The 21,405-nt window shown below is 36.4% G+C and overlaps 1 protein-coding gene across 2 annotated transcripts in view; it reads left to right on the plus strand.

Annotated features, from left to right (window-relative positions):
• The window catches only part of CXADR (CXADR Ig-like cell adhesion molecule), a 27,703-nt gene extending 7,692 nt beyond the window's left edge, over positions 1-20,011 (plus strand). The window contains exons 2-8 of one of the 2 annotated variants that reach the window (XM_015814126.1): positions 8,441-8,598; positions 9,529-9,727; positions 11,245-11,400; positions 12,401-12,523; positions 12,643-12,781; positions 13,980-14,166; positions 19,420-20,011. In XM_015814126.1, coding sequence (XP_015669612.1) covers positions 8,441-8,598; positions 9,529-9,727; positions 11,245-11,400; positions 12,401-12,523; positions 12,643-12,781; positions 13,980-14,166; positions 19,420-19,461 — 1,004 coding nt within the window. In that variant the 3' untranslated portion in view covers positions 19,462-20,011. Of the gene's footprint in view, positions 1-8,440; positions 8,599-9,528; positions 9,728-11,244; positions 11,401-12,400; positions 12,524-12,642; positions 12,782-13,979; positions 14,688-19,419 lie in introns of those variants that run through there. The other variant, XM_015814125.1, reaches the window with a different exon arrangement.
• The last annotated feature ends 1,394 nt before the right edge of the window (positions 20,012-21,405 follow it).

A 21,405-nucleotide genomic window follows, 5' to 3' on the forward strand; every position in this document is an offset into this window, starting at 1 on the left:
TGTGGTTGCATTCAGTCTCCCCAGGATCCTGTCCACGTCCTCGGGAGCCACAGAGTCAAACTCCTCCCATACAACAGTCTCAAGACCTGCCCTCGCCTCCTCCCCCGGGGCCACCCAGTCGGAGTCCAAACCCTCTCGGATCCGAGCGACTTTGTCATACAGATATTGTGCAAATTCCTCAGCCTTCCCCGCCAGGGGGGATTGAGATATAGCATTTGGGGGACAGGTTTGCAGTTTTCTCTATGAATGGATTTGTGTATTATGTCTGCCTTATCAGCTACATCTTATCTTTAGCTAGTCATATTTGGACAGAGCTATGTTTGGTTTCGGTTCTGATGCTGCAGTGTACTCTATATGGGTCAATAGTTGAAATGAAAGTTTGCTATTAGTCCATTACAGTAGCTAGGAACCATATAGTGAAGCTAAAGGGATTGTATTATGCCTTGCCAGTTGCTTATCAAATACAATTTATGGTGTGGGCATTGACATAAAAAACACTAACTAGCTTGGGATTTGAATATCTGAGGGACTCTCTCTTTATAATCCTAGATAGATCTGCAGTGGAAGGCCTTTTGAAGCCCTTTTGAATGCATCCCACTGGCAAAAGCTCATTTGCATGACATGTGAAAGAGGCACTTCATCTTTCCTCCCAAATCATGGGTCATAATTCTTTCACAAATTGTTTGGTCTTCACTCTATCTGTTTTTAAGAAATATGAAACATTTCTCTTGCTAGTTTTTTTTAAAGATGATTTTAATATTTAACACTAATTTCAGTTTGTATTTTGAATTTGTATTGCCTGATTTTGCTTTTAAATTTTGCCAGCTACTTTAAACACAGCTAAAGCAGAGGCCAGGTATAATCTTTTGTTTTATAAGAGAAGATGAAGAAAGCACACAAAAATTACAACTCCCATACATGTACACTAATTATTACCAGAATAAGACATTAATGTTATTGTAGAATCAAATTATTAATATTTAAGCCAGTTAACTTAGTAAAAAAAAGGGAACTAAAACATCAAAACTAGTATGTTTTGTTCAAAAATTTAAATAATATGCGAATATAAACCTCTGAAACAATGCACTAAGTTTTTGAAAATACATTTTTTAAAAAATAATTGAGATATACCACATACCTGTACATATACCAGAAGAATAATCCAAGTTTTAAATGACCAGAGAACATTCTATTTATTTTAAAGGTCTTTATATTTGCAAGCCACTCAGTATATGGGAAATATCTTTGTAATTGTAAGAAGGAAAAGAATAGAAATCTGAACAATATTGTTGGAAAGGAAGATTAGATTTCTGATTTGTTGTATTAGATGTTACCATTTCTTGGTATGTTATTACAAGTATTTCTTGTAACTTATCAATATTAGTGTTTCTTTTTTTTAACATTTCAAGTCTATCAGTATTCTGCATTGTATTGAAAACTAAACTTATTTTTATCTTTGGATAGAATTAAATCAAAATTAATAGTTAAAGCAGTTATTTATATGTTTATATTTTTGAAAATAGTTTTGCATCATATAATATAAATTATTACATCAATTGTGAATTTTTAAATGATTATTTCATAGCATTATGGCCAGAGTTTCAGGCTTATTCTCAAAATGTCATCTTGGTATTATTTTATAATACACAACAGTATATATTTGGCCAATTTTTCACTTATATCAGAAACAAATACCATTACAGGTAGTCCTCAATTTGCAACCATAGTTGAGACCAGAATTTTGGTTGCTAAGCCAGGTGGTGGCTAAGTGTGTCCCACCGAATTTTACGACTTTTTTTGCCATGGCTGCTGCAATTGGTAAGTGAATCGTGCAGTTGTTAAGCAAATCAGTACTCCCTCCTTGATTTTGCTTGTTGGAAGTCAGCTGGGAAAGTCGCAAATGGCGATAACATGACCCTGAGATACTACAACCATTATAAATACATGCCAGGTGTCAAGCATCCAAATTTTGTTCACATAATTATTAGGATGCTGTGACGGTTGTAGCAATAGCACTTATATACTGCTCCATAATGCTTTACAGCACTCTGAGTATTGCGCCCAGCATATTGCGCCCAACAATCTGAGTCTTCATTTTATCAATCTCGGAAGGATAGAAGGCTGATTCAGCTCTGAGCCTGACAGGATAGAACTCCAGGCTATGGGCAGAATTAGCATGCAATACTACATTCTAACCACTGCCATCAAGGCTCTGTAAGTGCGAGGAATGGTTGTAAATCACTTTTTTCAGTGCTGCTGTAACTTTGAATGATCACTAAATGTCATAGTAAGTTGAGGATTACCTGTAAATAGAGGTAATTGTATTTTAAAATATTAAATGATTTTGGACTTTTTTATTGATAATATATATGGGTGCCAAAGGCGGCACTTGGAGCCCTCTCTGTGGGCACACATGCCGTTGCCCCAGCCTTGCCTCTGCCTGCGACCTCCTCACCAGCAGCCTCCCTGGAGGAGAGTCGCCCTGAGCGTGGCCCATGCGGAGCAGCGGAGCCAAGGACATGGCAGCCAGGCAGCGTAGACAAGACTCTGCCCTCATGCCCCAAAGATGCTGCAGGGTGTGGGCAGAGGGCATGGCCGCCATGGTGCTGCTGGGCTGCCTGGGCGATCTGCGGCGGGCCCTGGAGTTGGTGAGTGGCCCTGCGGGCAGGCAGGGTGGGGCAGAGTGGGGGCGGGGCCAGTTTTTGGACACTCGGTCTCTAAAAGGTTCACCATCACTGATATATATCAACGAACACAAGCAAACTTTGGTGTTTTCCTCAAATGCCTCCAAAATATTTTTCCCCTCTTTAAACTATGTGTTGAAATGTATTCTATCATGAAATTGACTTGCTTGGGTTTCAGAGGGAGCTTGGGGTTGTCCAGGAGATCTGCTACACAATCTAACTGAAGCCTTGATCACCATGTGGAATAAGAGGGTACCTGAGGCTTTTGATCTGATTGTATTTCAGTTTAACACCATAGTGTTGTCTTGATTCCAGGGTGGATTTGATTTAAATCAAGTCTATTTAAATCATGATTTAAAACACTAGTAAAAAGGCTTGATTTAAATCAACTCGATTTAAATCATAATTTTTAAAGAGCAACTGTCATCTCTTCCCACAGTGACTCCTCCTCTGACCTACTATTGACTCACCGACAGTCCCATACACTTTAATGGGACAGCTGGTGATGCGGCAGTAACACAATAAGGTGGGGGACGTTGCAGGCAGCAGGTGAGTGGATACTCACTAACAGGCGCTGCCATGATGAATCTTCTCAGGGTAATGATTTAAAGGCTAACCAGCTGATGTAATGTAAGATGGATGATGCAATGATAGGAATGTGTGTGTGTCTGTCTCTTTAAGAGCCTGAGTATAAAAGGGAAGGCTCTTGCTGGAGTGTCTCTCTCTCGTCCATTTCCTGCTGTAATTACTGTGTGTTTGAGTTTGCTGTATTACCGTGTGTATGTATTTTGTTCCTAGTGTATATTGTAGATAGTGTAATATAAGCCACCATTTAATATAGACCACTGTTTACTGTATTTACTTCTGGGTTATCTCAGCACAATAAGACTGTGCATGCTCTGTCAGGTTATGGGCCCAGAGTGAGGAGAAACCCAGTGAGAGTTTGACCCAGAGCCAGAGGAGTTAAGGCTTGTGGTTTGTTGTGGTTTGTGGTGGTTTGAAGAAGCAGGCAACATGGCTTCGGTCAGCGTAATGGGAGGAGGTTTCGTATTATATCGTTTGAATGAGACCAACTACCTCTCCTGGAGTCTGAAAATGGAGATGTACCTGAGAAGGGAGGAATTGTAGATGATAATTATTGATCCACTTGCAGCCCTAGATGATGGGGACCAGAGAAAGAATGAGAAAGCATTGGCCAGTATAATCCTGTGTTTGGAGGATAGCCAGCTGATACACATGAGGGGTCTTCAGTCTGCTAAGGAGTGCTGGGAAGTTTTACGCAGTGTGTACGTGAGATGGACTGTGAGCAGTAAAGTAATGCTGACAAGAAAGCTATATAAAGCACAGCTGAAGTCGGAAGAGAGCATGTCTACGGATTTGCAATCCATGAGAAAGACATTCCTAGAATTAGAAGAAAGAGGGGTGACTTTTACTGAGTCACATAAGGTGTATGTGGTGCTCAGTTCATTGGACAATTAGTGGGACATCCTAATGACCAGTTTAAAGTCCATGCAGGAGAAGGACTTAACCATGAGTTATTTGACTGGCCGGTTGCTGGAGGAGGAACAGAAACATCTGGAAAGGCAGCAGAGAGGGAAGTGACGACAACACACAGACCAAGCCTAAAATAGAACTACAACATCCAAAGATGCCAGCAGAGCAGCCGAGAACGTTTGCATGGTGAAATGCTGCTTCATGTGTGGTTCTACAGAGCATCTCCAGAGATGCTGCCCTAAGAGGAGAAGCAGGGAGCAGCAAAATAAGATCATAGAGCTATACAATCGACATTTTCCCTGGCAGCAACTTTAACAGAAAAAAACACTTCGTTGTTGGACAGTGGGGTGGGTCAGCATATTGTGAATAACCCACAAATGTTTTCCAGTTCGAGACCAGCTAAGCATGCATTTGTTAGCTTGGCTAATGGACAACAGTCTGCGGTTAAAGGGGAGGATAAAGTTTATGTACCTGGTATTAGGGAAACTTTGAATAATGTGTTATATGTGCCAGAATTAGACCATAATTTACTTAGTATTTTGAGCTTGGATAAAATGGGGGTATAAAGTAATGTTTGCTAAGGGTCAATATACATAAGGAAAGGTGGGAGGATTTGTGCACAAGGTGTTAAACAGGGTAAGGAAGCAGCAGTAAGATTGTGCACGAATACTCCCAAGCATGATAACTGTGTACATTTATTACACAGAAGGTTAGGACATGCAAGTTTTAAAGTGCTGCAGAGGATGCCAGATCTAGCTGAGGGACTACAAATTAAACAATGCAATACATATTTGGATTGCGCTATTTGCAGGGAGTCAAAGTCTAGTGTGTATCCTGTAAGTAAGAAAAGCATTAGGCAAACAAACAGCGTTTTGCAGTTAGTGCACGCTGATTTAATTGGTCCTATGGTGCCCTCTCTAGGAGGAGCTAGGTCTTAGTAGATAACTACACCAGCTATGGGTTCTACTATTTAATAAAGAGCAAAACTGAAGTTCTTCAACAGTTCAGGCAGTGGGTGAACTTTGTAGAGAGAAGGTATGGCCATAAAGTATGCCAGCTGCAAACAGACAGGGGAACAGAGTTCATGTCTGATAATTTCCCAAGGTGGCTGAGAAATTTAGGCATAAAGCATAGATGTACAAACCCTTACACACCAGCAGAAAATGGAGTAGCTGAAAGAAGAAATGGTATATTGCAGACCATGAAGGATTCACTGCTGGCAGATTCAGCAATGAGTAACACGTACTGGGGAGAAGCCATAAAAACAGCCAACTATTTAGTGAACAGGGTATGGAGTGTTGCTATCAGTGAAACTCCATATTACATGTTATATGGAAGGAAACCTTCATTAGCTCACCTAAAGGCATTTGGCAGTTATGCCTGGGTACATATCTCCAAAGGCACCAGAAGGAAAGGACAGAAAAAGGCCAGGAAACTTAGGTTTGTAGGATATGAGCCAGGTTCCAAGGGATATAGATTTTCAGATGGAACAAGGAAGGATGTGATATCAAGGTCTGCCAGTTTCACAGAACAAAATAATTGGAGCAGGGTGCATGCTAACACTGAAGTGTTCATGCCAACAAGTAGCGTTAGTTCTCAGGAAGGAGAGGCTACCCAAAGCCCAAAGAAGGAAGAACAGGATAGCAGGTCAGAAATAATAGAGATAGATGAGGATAGACCTGAGATAAAAAGAGTAACAGAAACACATGAACAGGTGATACCGAGGAGGTCTGAACGTAGCAATAAAGGTGTACCTCCTGGTTGATTCACAGCAAGTGGGGTTAGAGCATATAGTGTAAGGTATGAATCCCGTAATTATCAAGAAATGTGGGACTAAAAAAAGTCAGTCAGACCTTCTAACTTCTCACAAGATTTTTTTTTTCATGAGAAGTTGGAAGCTCTGACTGAAGTTTTTTTAGTCCACAAACTCTGTTTCCCTGCAGCAGGAGAGAAATGTGCCAGAGCTGGAAAGAATGTTAGTGAAGAAATGCTTTCAGGAAGAGAGAGGAGCCAAACTCTATAGCAGTGCCGGGAGGAGAAGCAGCAGGAAACGGGGCTGCCATTTCCAGAACAGAGAAGGGAGATGCGGGGCAATGCAGGGCGGCAAGCAAGTGCTCTTCTCTGCTCTGCATCGCTGTGCAGAGCCGCTCCCCTCCCTGTTCTCAGTTATCTCCAGTGGTGGCGACGGAGGCCTGGTGGAAGGCGGCCGGGAAGGCTTGCGCTGCCCAGTCACAGTGCAAGCCACGGGAGAGTTGGTGGAGGAGAAGGTGGCTGCCGCCAGGCAGATAATCTGGGGGGTGAAGTGTGAAGAAAGCCCCTCCAGCGGCAAACAGCAGCGGCGGAGCCTTTTGCTGTCACTTCCCCCGGCTCCAAAATGGTGGAGTGGGACCAGGCCTATCCCACCCATCCTCCATAGCATGGCAGTCCGGCTAGGGAAGGGAGTGAAAGGGAAGGTCACCAAGCAAGAAATGGCCTGGCTGGTGGGGCCTTGAAGTAAATAGGTACGGGGCACATGGGGCAGCTCCATCCCCTCCCACACCAGCCTTGCCTCGTTGTGGCAGCAGCATGATGTGCCGTGCGGCCTCCTGCCATGAGCGGCCGCAGCAGAAGTGGACCGGCAGCCATATGGGTGCCTGCTGGACAGGGCTCTTGGTGCCGCCACCATGAGGCGAGGCAGGTATCACAAAAAATATAAGACATCCCCCCAAAATAAGACCTAATGTCTCTTTTGGAGGCAAAAATAATATAAGACTGGGTCTTACTTTCAGAGAAACACAGTAGTTGGAGAACTACTCAAATTCTTTTATTTAATTAAAACACTTAGAGCCTGGTACAGATGCACTTTTCTTCAAACAATCATACAGTTTGTAGTGTACATAGATTTGCAAAACAATAGGATAAAAGAATATTCCTGAACTTTGTTTTATGATTTATCTCATGGTTACTGTGAAATTGTGTGAATGTATCAATGCAGTGCGTGTTATCTCAGCTTGCAAAGCTTGGATTCATTAAATGAGTTTACCAAAAATGTAAATATTGCAGAATATATAGAGCCTCATGCTAATACCTAAGCTCCATTTCATGCTGAATAAACTAAATTATTAATGTATCTCAGATAGAAAAGTATATTTAAATAGATTTTACCCCAAAAGCATTTTATTGACATAAATTTGCTAAAAATCAAAAATATTAAATTTAAATTTTAAAAAAACTGATATTTTTTTTTTAAAAATTAAATTGATTATTATCCACCCTGGTTGATTCTCTTCCTTTCTCTGTGGCTGGCTCCAGTCAGTGTTGAGAGGAGGTCCAGCCTATGCCCTCTGCTTTGTGGGGTTCCACAGATTGGATTCTTGCTTCCTGTTTAACATCTGTGTGAGGTGGTCGGTAAGGTCATCTGACAGTTTGGAATGAGGTATCATCAGTGTGTTGATTATACTCAACTTTATATCTTCAGCCATGACTGCCTCAATGATGTCGCAGACATCTTGTCTGATCATGTGGGAGTCTGAATGTGGCATAATAGGCTTTGGTTTCACCCGAAAAAGACTTGAGTGTTTGAACATTGTGGTGCCCAACATGATCCACCTTAATTCACCCACCCACTCTCCCTCCCTCCCTCCTTCTTTCTTGCATTCACTCACTCGTAATAGTCTTTTCTATAAAAATACATACTCCTTTTGAGCATAATGTGCAAATGAGAATTATAAAGTCAATTGATTCCTCTAGTTCAGTGGTTCTCAACCTGTGAGTTGGGACCCCATTTGGGGTCGATCGACCATTTCATGGGGGTCGCCAAGCAAGGCTGTCCGCCATTTTTTTTGTCCGCCATTTTTTCCCCTTTTCCGGCGGGTGCCTTACCTCCCTTGGGCTGGGCCAGCTGGTAGTCAGCCTGCTCCGTCTCTGCTGCTTGCCAGCTACGCCTCGGCCGGCGCAGGGGGCGGAACCACGCATGCGCGGTGCTCCCGGGCAGGGAAAGTCCTCGACTTACGACCGGCTGGGTAGTCCTCGACTTACGACTGGTTTAGTCTTTGACTTACGACCGGTTTAGTCCTCGACTTACGACCGGTTTAGTCCTCGACTTACGACCGGTTGGGGTCGCGGCATTAAAAAGGTTGAGAACCACTGCTCTAGTTATCTAAAGATAACTGTAAAAATGTTTCAATGATATTTTTCAATGTTTTCAATGTATTTTTAAGATGTTGTCTTTAACTTTTAAGATATTGAATCTAATATACTTGATTTCACAATACTTTACCTAGATCTAACTGAAGGTATAACAATAACAACAGAACAGGACTCGATCACAAAAGCTCAAGGAGATAAAGTTACACTGCTGTGCACATATACTCTCACTCCACCAGATGAAGACACAGTTGAAATTGAATGGAGTCTTTTGCCACCAAAAGGGGAAGAGCCAGTAAGTAGAAGACATTGCGTGGATATAATACTTATTTTGAATTTAGTCTGTGTATGCACTGTAAGTTAAATTCTTAATGAGAATACTGTATCCTTTTCTAGGGCACTTTAGAGAAGTATATTGAACAGATTATTTATTGCTAAGACATACAGTGGCTTAAAATTTATTCTCCACACAAGTCCTAAAAGTAGGTAAAGAAAACCCAATTAAACAAATGAGTCAAAAACATAATAAGCTGAAAAGGTTCAAGAGACTCTAGAGTGCCATTGGAAGGAAACAAAGAATGAATTCGACTAAACACATGTTAAGGACACTGTTAAGGTTTACCTTATGGCAGTAAGAATGGCGAAGTGTCAATACTTCTCTGCCTTTATTGCATCCACTGAATGCCATCTAAACAGTGGCTCTGTTTAGAGTTATCTGGATTCTCATTGGAAAGGATGGCCTGAAAACCAACCTGTAGAGGAATTCTCTGGGCATCTAGCAGATAAAATCACTTGGATTTGCTCTCAGTTGGATACCAAGCATGATGCAAGTCTTGTGGAGATGACACCCTGTTATGCGAATCAGACTTTGATAGTGAATATCCAGAATTACTTTGTTCTTTAAATTATGCAGGACCTCCCATGCTCACCGCTGAAATCTTCTATTGATTAAAACGCTTGACATTTCTCCTTCAAATGAATTGATAATCCTAGATATTCACATGTTTTTGCTCACCCAGAAATATGTAGCTTTGGGCCAATCTTCAATCTTCAATCACTAATTAACAAGTATATTTTTGACAGGGCACTCTATCTAATTTTAGAACTTGTGTGGCGAACAGATCATGTTTTAGACCATATTTATGCAGAAATATGGAAAATTCAACAGAGTTCACAAACTTTTAAACACTATTGTAACTTAACCTTTTCTTTTTTCCCCATTCAGGTTATTATATATAATGTAGGCAAAGTTTATGATACATATCGTATGGTGGGACGAGTACAGTTTGCTAAGCAAAATCCAGCATCTGGAAATGCAAGCATTGATATCTTAAATTTAAAAACAGAAGATGCTGGCTTATACCAATGTAAAGTGAAGAAACTTCCTAGTGTTCAAACTCACAGAGTCAACTTGATAGTACTTGGTAAGGTATTTATGGTTAGCCTTTTTTGTATAGCTCTGTTTGAATATTAAATATGAATATTTAATACATAGGAAGTGCAGTGTAATGTAAAAAATAAAATGCACTGTTGGATACTCAGCAATAGTTTGGTTACTTTTCTTTTAAAATTAGCATATTTGTTTTTTAAATTCTCATAAATTTCAATGTGTTACCTTTTAAGGTTCAAATCTTTTGAATTATGTTCCCATGACCTTGGGAAATTAAAACCAGGAAAAATGATGTACGATGATACATATGCAATGCAAATGATATGTGAATTATACTTTTGTTGTGTTACATAATATGAATTTATGATTGGCATCTGTCATACTGCTCATACTACAGTATTTGACTTTCTAGTAAAATTCTCTGGATTGTGTTACACATAACAGAGTTATGCATATCCCAATCTTTCCTAGCAAGCAGCTATGTTAGTTAAGTATGCTGCTTGAAATTTCTGTTTTTTGTTTTTAGTAGAAATATAGTTTGATCTACTAAGATGAAACTATATTTAACTTTCAAATTTTCCCCTACAAGATTTGTGATGTCTCTTCAGATTCTAAGTTTTGTAGCTAAGCAGTTTATTTGCGAACATACATGTTTCAGAATAAAAGCACTAGGTTGAGTCAATTAAAAATAAACTTACAGAAGAGAACTAGTACATAGAACTAAAAAGAGAAATTGAGGGATTAATATGTTTCAATTTGTAACTTGTTGGTCTTCCACTTATTAAGATTGTCATTCATTATTCTAATATATTCATTATTTCATCCATTTACTCTAGTAGTTCAAATTGACATACAAAGTACACTCTTTACTTTTATCCTAGAAAAGTGGTCTTTGAACTGCTGGGGGGCTGTGATGTCACAAGGGGTCTGCAAAGGCTTGATGCAATCTTGAGTTAAGTCTTGGTGGTCTGTGGCCACCAAGACTTAAAGGGGTCCATGGTGAAGAAAAGATTGAGAACCACTGATAAGACAATAAGACAATGACCAAGGGAGTTTAAATCGTGATCTAATTTAACCTAAGCCAATACCCACTGGTTCTGACATACTATCATCATGGTAATTCATATAATTAGAAATTATATATCTATAATACATATAATTTACTGTGATATTGCAGATCAAAGGCTTGTAGAATAGTAGTAGCTTGGAATGGTCAGCTGTTATGATCTGAAGTGACACAGTATTTCAGCAGGATTATAGGTTGTTATCTCCTAAAGTGGGAAACTTTTCCTTGGCTCGCAGATTAACATAACAGTCCAGGAAAATACATGTTTGAGCTAAGGAGGCACATAACAGGATTATTGTGAACATTATTGTGAACCGAGAAAAGGTTATGGTTTTAGGGTTAATATACAAATATGTGATATAGTTCTGGATTTGGTCTCATACTGTTGGTAATCTCCTGACTATACAAAATACTCCTGGGTATACAAGCAAATGCTAATTAATTTAATCATCATTAAAACTTACATTAGAATATTTATTTGTTAGAAAAACCGATGAAAACTAAATGCCACGTTGAAGGATCACAGGAGATTGGAAGTGATGTTACTTTGAAATGTAAATCCCAAGAAGGTTCTCCCATCATAGTTTACTCCTGGAAAAAAACAACTGGCTCACAAGAACTTCCAGCAACAGCATTACCAAGTATGCTTTCATGTTATTAATATATTTTTCATTGACAGGACTATTACATGTACCTTTACTGTCTTCAAATGCTAAATTAATTTTAGATATAACTTTGAGATAAAAGGAAAAACATTTTCTTTATTTTATTTACCATGTAACTGTCCAAAATATTTCTCAGTGATATATCATCAGAGTTTTAAGTTCTTAAAGCTAGTTGAAAAGGGAAAATAGACTAAAATTTAGCTGAAGGAAATAGAGCTATGGCATTGTTCTCCACTGCTTATTGTTGTCCATATTCTTTTGGAAGGGTTAATGTTCAGGATAGAATATTTGTTTTGTTCCTAAATGGAAGCCAGCCAAAAACACAGGTTGGAATCTGCCATCTTTAATAAGTTGCTTTGCTTCAGCTCCTTAATTCAGTAAATTTGCACACCCTTGCGTAAGAATCTTTAGATTTTTTTAAAACTTTAAATGGAGATAATTCTTTAAGTCTCTTGAGGTAATTATAATATTTCATGAAGTCTTCTCGGTAGTACTTATCCATTTTAGACTTACCTCAGAATGTTTGGACAGGGAGGAGTAGCTTTGCAAAAGACATGGTTGCTCTAGCAATCTCAGAAAAGAAATACATTGAATGAACTTAACATGTATTATGAATTTTCTTGTTTGAAGAATTCACACATTACTAATAATTTTGTAAGGTGATAACAGTCTTTTAGTTTCTTCATCAGAAATCTCTCTCTCTCTTAAAATGTGTATGATTTTTGATTAATTAGTAACTACTCTGATCACAGTAGAAAAAGTGTTCATCTGTAGAAATGCTTATATGCACAGGCATTAGTAGAAGGGCTTTTATCTATCCTCATTCCCAAAATAATACTAATACTCAGTATTAGCAGTAGACTTAGCTCAATAAAATAAGGTATGTTTAAGTAATAAAATACATGAAATAACATTGTTTTTTATTCTATATATTGTTGCAAGAAAAAAACCTAACAAATACCTTAAATATTTACAGATGACATTACAGGTGACTTATTTGTGAAAAATGCCTCTCAGACTTATTCTGGTACTTACACATGTTTGGCTTACAATAAAGTCGGCAGAGATGGATGTTCTGTTATACTGACTATTACACCCCGTAAGTATTAGTCAACAGGCAACAGTGAAGTAATAAAAATAGACATTAGCTAAACATTTATCATTAAAATGTAAAAATTAATTTCTGCTACCTGACATAATTTGTTTTTTGTATTTTAGCTATAGATAGAGCTGGTACTATTGCTGGAGCAGTTATAGGGACTCTTCTGGCACTCGGCTTAGTGGCTTTTTTCATTTTCTGTTTCTATAAGAAACGAAGAGACACAAAATATGAAAAAGAAGTACAACATGATATCAGGTGCAGCATTTTGATTAGCTGAATATTACTTCAACATTTCATTTCTAAAAATGTTAACTTCTAGTAGTATTGATTTATCTACAAAAATAGCAGCTAAATAACAGTGGAAGTGTCTGGAAAATCTTTTGCTTGAAAAAAGGTTTCATATGATTTGTTGTGGTTATACAAAATTCACAAGTTTATAAAATAAAGTGGGAAAATATTGTAATGGGGCTAGCAAGATTTTATTTGTTTTATAAATGACAAAACCTGATTAAAAGGTAGAAACTATTGAGTGTAATTCAATATAAAGAAATTTAGTAGCAATAATAATAGATATATTAATTATTCTAAAAAAAATTAAAAATCTAAAAGAATATTTAATCAACCAAAAAAGCTGACACATTTTAGACGCAATAGTCGATAAATGTTTGTATTTGTTTTGGTGAAACAATATCAGCCTGAAAACCTAATAAGCACATTCTGGCTTCATAAGCCAATAGAATACTGAATAGATACTGATATTTGCCCTAATATCGAAAAGCAGTTCTTCAAAGCCATTTTGTTGACTAAAACAACAAACATCATAAATTGTTATTTTTAGTAGAGCAAGAAAAGGGAATAATTGATGTACAATTTTGTATATAAATATTAATGCTTTTAAATAAAAAAATAACATAATATAATATATATTAGTATATTCTTTCTGTTCTTAAAGAAATTACATTTTTCCCCTTTTCTTCATTTCCTTTATTCCCTGCCCGTGATTTTTTTTTTCTTTTGACAGTGAAACTGCAACTTGGGAGACACTAATTTTCTTAAATTGTCAGGGTAGTGGGTAGCATATAAATTAAACAAATAAATTAATAGTAAATAAATAAAATACATCTTAAATTGCCATATATTTATTTATTTACATTTATTTAGGCTCAAAGAATATAGCTTAGAGTAAATGAGAAAAATAGTTTATGTCACATAGATTTATTTGACAAACATAATCGAATAAAAATAAGGATAGAATAAATCAGTGGCTGGGGAATTATGGAAGTTAGAGTTCACTCATATTAAAGTTGCCAAGTTTTAGAAACACTGTGACAGAGAAAATGAGGTGCCTGCTATTATGGCAGTGTTAGTACTCTTCATTAAATAAATAGTACTGATGGGTGTTTAGTGTTTCTAAAGATTCTTAAGTGAATTCTTAAATATGTTTCATTTTTAGAGAGGATGTCCCTCCTCCAAAGAGTCGTGCCTCAACAGCCCGCAGCTATATAGGGAGTAATCGATCATCTTTGGGCTCAATGTCTCCGTCGAATATGGATGGTTTTACCAAAACTCAATACAATAAAGTGCCGAGTGAAGACTTTGAACGTACTCCCTCTCAGAACCAGTACTTTGATCCACCAAAGGTAGCTGCACCTAATCTAAGTAGAATGGGAGCTATTCCTGTGATGATACCAGCACAAAGCAAAGATGGTTCCATAGTATAACATGACATTAATTTGAAGTTTCACCAGTTCATTACCACATTGATGATTTTTATTAAGTTTGACTGCTTGCATTGAAAGAAGTTGACAGTAAAAAATGTTATCCTCATTTGTAGGGGTTCCTAAATATTGAAATATGAATTTTTGATCTATTAGATATAGTAGATTGTATGATATGAAGCATTTTGTATTTGTTTATATGACAACTGTTACAATGATAGTTTTTCTGTTCACAAATCTGAAAATAGGGACTTGATTCTTGTAATATTGATTTTGGAGTACTTTTCTCAAAAGCTTTAAATATTTAAAATGCATTGTTAATTATGGTAATGCAAAGTTTTTTTGTATTTACCAATTTATGTCCTATCACACACTTTTTCTCCCTTTTTCTTGTTCTTGCTCTCTCCAGTCTTACAGGGTATTGCTTGTTCTATGTCAGACATGTCAAACTCGCGACGTCATGTGACGTTGCACAACATATTGGGACGGTTTTGCCATTGCCGGCAATGGGGTGGGCACGGCTTCTGGATGATGCGTCCGGCACACGGGCCGGCAGTTTGACACCCCTGTTCTATGTGGACAAACCTGTCCTTTCTAGATATGTAATATTGAATGAATTTAGTCAGCATACTAACTACATATCTGATAGTGAAATTAAACCTGAATTCAATCATTAATGACATTTTACAAGCTGTACTTGCCATTTTGAAATTCCCTGCTTTTTATAAAGATTTGTGCAAATAGCTTTTCTATATGGGATCAGAATACTTATGTTTACTTTATAAAATATACTGGAACAATTACATTTTTGTAGTAAAATTCTCTGTAACCCAAGAGCTGGTGAGGGCATTTCCATTATATTAATATCCTCAGTGTTATTGTTTAGTACTTTTTTATTAATTCATCCTATTTATATTTCTCTACTGTTTTAATACCAATAAAAAAACTGGAATACCAAAATGTGACTATCAGCTTAAGCTGGTAGTTTATATGTATTATGTGATAGGTTATAAATTCTTATTAGGAAATTGCTCCCAATGAATTAGAAAGTTTGCTTCTCTTTCTTTTTACCATTCAATCATGTCCAATTCTTGGAAACTGCCTGAACAAGCCCCTGCAGTTTTCTTGACAAGGTTTTTTAGAAACCCAGTGCCTCCTTCCCAGGGCTGAGAGAAAGTGACTAGCCCAAGATCACCAGCTGGCTTTATGCTTTATGGTCTACCTTAATGCTTAAGGTAGAACTAGAACTCACTTCTCTCAGTTTCTAGCCTGATGCCTTAACCACTTCACCAGATTGGCTCTCATGCTTTTCATACATATGAATAATTTCAAAAATTTACTGCAAGAGAAGTTTAAATATTTACATTTGATATTTTTTTTTGAACTAGTGGTTCTCGTATACATGAATAATTGAAAAAATTAAGATATCAAGAATAAATGTTTAAACTTCTCTTGCAGTAACCTCTTGTCTTAACAACCACAGTTGGGATCAGAATTTCAGTTGGTAAGTGATGCAGCCATAAAACAATATGTCACGTGATATCACTTAGTAACCGAAATCTCAGCAATCCTGAAGTATAGGTTATTAAGCAGACAGTGTCTCATGTACCACAATGAATAGGAGGCCTGGTGCAGGCTGCATGCAAGTTGGGGACAGCTGCAGTGTGGTACAAATGTGCTGGAATCCTCAACTTCCCCACCCCAGTCCAGTAGCATGACACAACGGGGCTGCATCCTGAGAAGCCTCAGCTATCTCACCAGGCCAAGCAATGCTTTATGACTGCAGGGCCGTGCATCTCTCCTCATCTGCCTATTTCTTCCTGATATGCCCCCTTTTGGCCACCCTGCAAAGCAGCACTGGTAAGCCATTCCTTCTCCAAATAGTACATCCATTCTTACAAGACCTGTGGAAGACCAGAAGATTTTGAAGACTCACTAGAACGGGATATGTGGCTTGGAGAAAGAACGGAGCACACGATTTGGAGAATGAGATGTCTGAAGCATCTTAAGAATGGGACTTTTGCCATTCTTCAAATAGTGCACCCATTCTCATGAAACTTGGGGAAGATTAGAAAATGCTGGGGCTGAAATAGAGGCTTGTGGGCGGTGATAGCTGGCTGAGACTGCTGAAGGTTCTGGGCTTCTACTTCAGCCCCTACCCTGCTGCCGAAGGTGCCATTGTGTAGGATGGTCAAAAAGTAATAGATTGGGGGAAAATAGATGATAGGGGGGGTTATTGCCGAGGGCCTGAATTTTAATCCATGATTGTAGAGTGTTGCAATGAGCTCATGGTCTTAAACTCATCTTTTCAGCACCATAGTAATTGAATGGTCATAAAACAAGAACTACCTGTAATATGTTACTCTTAACTGTAGTAAAATGTTTCTGTGTTACTAATTTTAATTTAAGAATGTTTATTTCTACATGTAGTAATGCAACACAGTAGAATGTTTATTTCTACATGTAGTAATGCAATACAGTAGTACAAATAATTTTCATGTTTTTTAAGTGGACCTGATCTGATAATATGATATATTGAATTAGATAATAAACAATTTTTGAAGTGCACAGTGTATTATTGCTAAGTTTAGATACTGAAGTGAAGTATTAGTCTTCAGATATCGAGATCTTTTAGGTTAGTTGATACTGTTAGATATGAAATGTTTATGTCTGCCTTAAATGTGCGTTCAATAAACTTTACATTTGATTGTATATCATATTTCTCCTACAAAATTTCTGTCTGCACCATTAAGAAAAGCAGTTTTTGACAAAACACTGCCATTTCCTTTATTGTTTAATATTTTCTGCCAAATGCTGGTTATGTCACTAAATAATTTTGTATTTCAGAATTTCTGCCTTTACTGTTTTTATAATTCCTTTATGGGGATGTTACTCATACAACTTCCACTGCACCAGACTACTGAATTATTGTTATTATAACCTCTGCTTCTTGCTTTTTAAAATAGAATAGTAAGATACTAATAAAAGTCAAATGTTAAATAAGAAGGCAGCTTCCCCTTAAATTTGTATTGGATTAAACCTAATTATAATGTTTAAAGTTGACTTGCTGAAATCAGGGGACTAATTTCAACAAACCTACTCAGTCTAGTCAAACTCGTGAATTTTTGTTTTTTTAAATTATGTTTGTACATTGATGTTTTTAAAAAGGTGTAACTATTGTAATAAAACAAGAAGGATTTCTTTGCATATGTTCCCATGCTTTCAGAAGAAAAAGGATTTGAATATGCATTATGAACATACGATTCAAAATTTTAACACAGTAAATGGAACACATTGTAAAGAACATTTATGAGGCACCATTACAAGTTTTGGGTTTTGTAATGAACCCGCTTATATGTGGATTTTTTTTTCTAAATTTTTGTTAAAAATTATAAGCATTGAAATTTGGGATAGGAACTGGTTTTATTAACTGGTATGATGTTTTATTACTGGTATGTTTGCAATAAAGACACTAGTAAATCATATTGTGATTTTCTTAAATATTGCAACTTTTGTTTTGTAAATGCTTTTAAAAGGATAATGTGTTCATATTAGGTATGTTCTTTTTTGCATAATTAAGCCAAAACAAAAACAAATTGGCAAAATTACCAAAAATACTGGGCTTGATTGTTATTTATATTCATGAAACTGGAAATATATATTTTTCATCTTTGTCCAAAAAAAAAGTGTGTGAATTTAATAGATATGTTATATAGTCCATGTTACATGCTCTTTCATGCAAAAGTTTTCTAACACAGAATTTTTTTAAACAAATATAAAGAGAAAAGCAGGTTGTGTGAACATAATTTATTACAATGAGCACTACCAGTCTTCTCCTATTGTCCTCTATATTAAGGACTCAAGCAGAAAAAAGAATTATTTTTGAGATTTATTCTGTTTCCTCTGCTCGTCCAAAGTATGATTTATGTCGTGTTATGTTAAAAGAAAAGTATGTCAAAATCTTACTAGGCCCAATAATATATTTTAAGTATTTTTATTCAGATAACTAAGTTGACTATGTACAGCAGGAGTCCCCAACCTATGGGCCGTGGCCTGGTACCGGGCCATGGGCTCTTGGCCAGCGGGCCACAGAAATGGCTAGGCGATGCGTGGAAAAAGATTTATATTTGAATTATATATTATTGACTATTCACTGCAGCGAATCTGCAATTTATTAACCTGCAAAAAGTCTTTGGATAAAAATAGAAAATATCTTCTCTGTTCTTTTTCTTCATCCCTGTTTTATTTATCTACATCATTGAGCTACAACATATCAGATTACAGAGAGAAGGAGAAGGCTTGGGGTGGGGGGAAGAGACAGCCTAGCAACATGCAATCTTTAGCTGGTTTTTTTCCTAACATTTGATGAATTCATAAAGACTGGAAAACATTCTGAAGAAACCGATTCTAAATACTTTAAACCCACAAAAGAAATTTGTTTTCAAAATATTAAATATGGACTCAGAAACCACACAGACTATAGAAAATATTCAGAGAAACATGGACTTAGAAATAACAATCAACTTCATACATCTGGAAGCTCAAACCTCTGCTTTTATGTAATAAGAGAATTCTCTGGGTGGATAATTGGCAAATGGGTCTTTTTTAAGGGTTTGAAGGAGAGTGGGAAATGGATTTGTTACATTTAATTGAGGAGTGATCTAATCTGTTTTTTGGGGGGAAATAGATTGGCTTTGGAGTTTGGGCTTATTGTATTCAATCAATCAGCAACTAATAAGAAATGGTATTTAGAAACAAATCTGGATGTTTGATCCAGGACCAATTAGGGTTAATATTTGGGATGATTTGGGATTGAAGCCATGGTAAATTTTCTACAGGTTAATTACAATAACTGTTAACAGGGTTTTGTCTTTTATTACTATCAATAATTCTTATTACTTTTATAATTTTATATAATATGTTTATTATTATTTTTCCTGTTAACAATTTTGTTAAATATAGTATGTAGATGTCAGGCTAACAATTTGGAAACAGATTTAATAGATTAAAATTCTTTTTGCCTATTTTGCAAGGGGTGGGAAATTAACACTGTTGTATTATATCGATCAGCATTCAACTAGGAAAGATGTGTATATGTGTTAGTCTTTTTTCTTTTTTAAAGACAATTTAATTTTAAAACTCATTTGTTCATTATTAATGTTTTCTCTGTTGTAGTATGAAAACGCACACAGGATGGGTGACATAACAGTGGTATAAAGTTGAAGAAACGTCATATATCATGAATTTTACATTATGAAGGAAATGAAGTACTCTGTTTTATCATTCTTTTTTAATTCTGCAGACAATGGTAGAGTAAATTACTATACATAATATTTGTCTCCCAAATATTTAAAAATATACTGCTTGAAAATGTTATAAGAAACCCAGACATGAAAAATGTGAAAATATGAAAAGAGTAATGAAATTGATTGAAGATCATGCAATTATCTACTTGAATGGGGCAATTTAAGCCATCAAACCTGCTTAGAGCACTAATCCATATTAAAGCACCTCTGACAGATGGCTGCCCGCTTTCTTGGGATACAACCAATGAGTGGAAATGGATGATTGGTTTCATTGTTGAACTGTTTTTACAGTCAGCTGATTTAACATGTAATGGAGATAATAAGTAATGGCAGCTTTGATTCAAATAATTTAATTGAGTAAAAGATGTATTTTCTAATGTACTTTAGAGCCAATCAGTATGATTTAACACTACCTTTTAGATTATATTTTTATCCTTTTTTAAACTGTATGGTTTTGATTTTTTTAAAAGGTATATCTTATTTTTTATTTGAATACAATTAAAAAAAACTAATATACAATACAAAATCATAAAACAAAGTAACAAAAACAAGGCAGATTTTCATGACTCTGTATACATCTGAAAATTCTACACAAACCATTCAACAAACAAATGTTTGTTCTATTTCATTATAATCGTCCACAGATAATCTACATTGATAAGTAATTTCTTGATAATAAAATCTGTTTTGCAAATTGATGAAAACCTGGGGGTCATATGTTTATGTTCCAAATTTTAAAATAAATCTTAACTGAATTACCTAAAAAAAACACCTCCTACTTAATATCAATATGTACTACGTGGCCTATTCGTTTTGCATTCTTCATCTTTCTTTACTTTTAAATGTAGACCTTGGTAGAATCATCTATTAGCTTAATCCCTTTATTTTAACATCAACTATGCATACTTAATGGGGATTCCTTATAAGAGGGATTAGCAGAATATATTAAATTATATTATTTATAATGAAATATTTAATGCCATTTGCAAAATCCTGAAAACCCCCCATCTATATATGGAAATAATTGCTTTTGTTTTTTATGCATAAATTGGTTTTGGGTTTTTTATGCATAAATGTCTAAAATAAGGAAGTGAGCTATAATAGTTTAATATACAGCAGTTAAATCTTATTTAGAAATGATTCTTGAGGGTACAATTGTAACTTCTGAATTAAGAAATGAAAAGCTGCAGAATTTTTTTTTTAGGAATAATGTGAAATGTGTGTACACTACAAAAAAATATATACAGGCAATCAAGGAAACTGAAGATACAACAGATGGAAATCTTGATCATAGTTAATAAAGCTAAAAGTCACAATTGTTCAAGATATTAGCTGTCGTTCTATGTGAAATCTGATTTTTTTAATACATCAGTGACACTCTTCACATCATACAGAACATTGTTTTGTTTTTATACATTGTACAAGGGCAATTCAGAAATAAACCGGAAGTCAGCATGCCCCAACGCTTGTTATGGCTCGTCTGAGTTTTCGTAATGTTTCACAGTAGACTTCTGAATGGATGGTCGAACCACGCTCCATGAACTTGACTAGCAGTACTCCTTTGGCATCTTCACATTTGGTGGGATTTTCTATGGTACCACTTCCAGTGTGGTGTTGGTTCATGATAATACTCGCCCGTACACCACTAGACACACCCAAGAACTTTTGAAGCAGTTCCGTTGGGATGTTTTTTATCACCCCCCTCCCCATAGCCCGGATTTGGCGCCCAGTGACTACCAAGGAATTTCAAACCTTGTAAGACGTTATGACAAGTGCCTCAATTTGAATGGTGATTATGTCAAAAAGTAATGTAATATAGTTTTCTAATGTGTATAATAAACGTTCTGTATCTGAG

The sequence above is a fragment of the Protobothrops mucrosquamatus genome, unplaced genomic scaffold (assembly GCF_001527695.2).
Source record: "Protobothrops mucrosquamatus isolate PMUCROS unplaced genomic scaffold, P.Mucros_1.0 scaffold223, whole genome shotgun sequence".
NCBI classification, from domain to species: Eukaryota; Metazoa; Chordata; class Lepidosauria; order Squamata; family Viperidae; genus Protobothrops; species Protobothrops mucrosquamatus.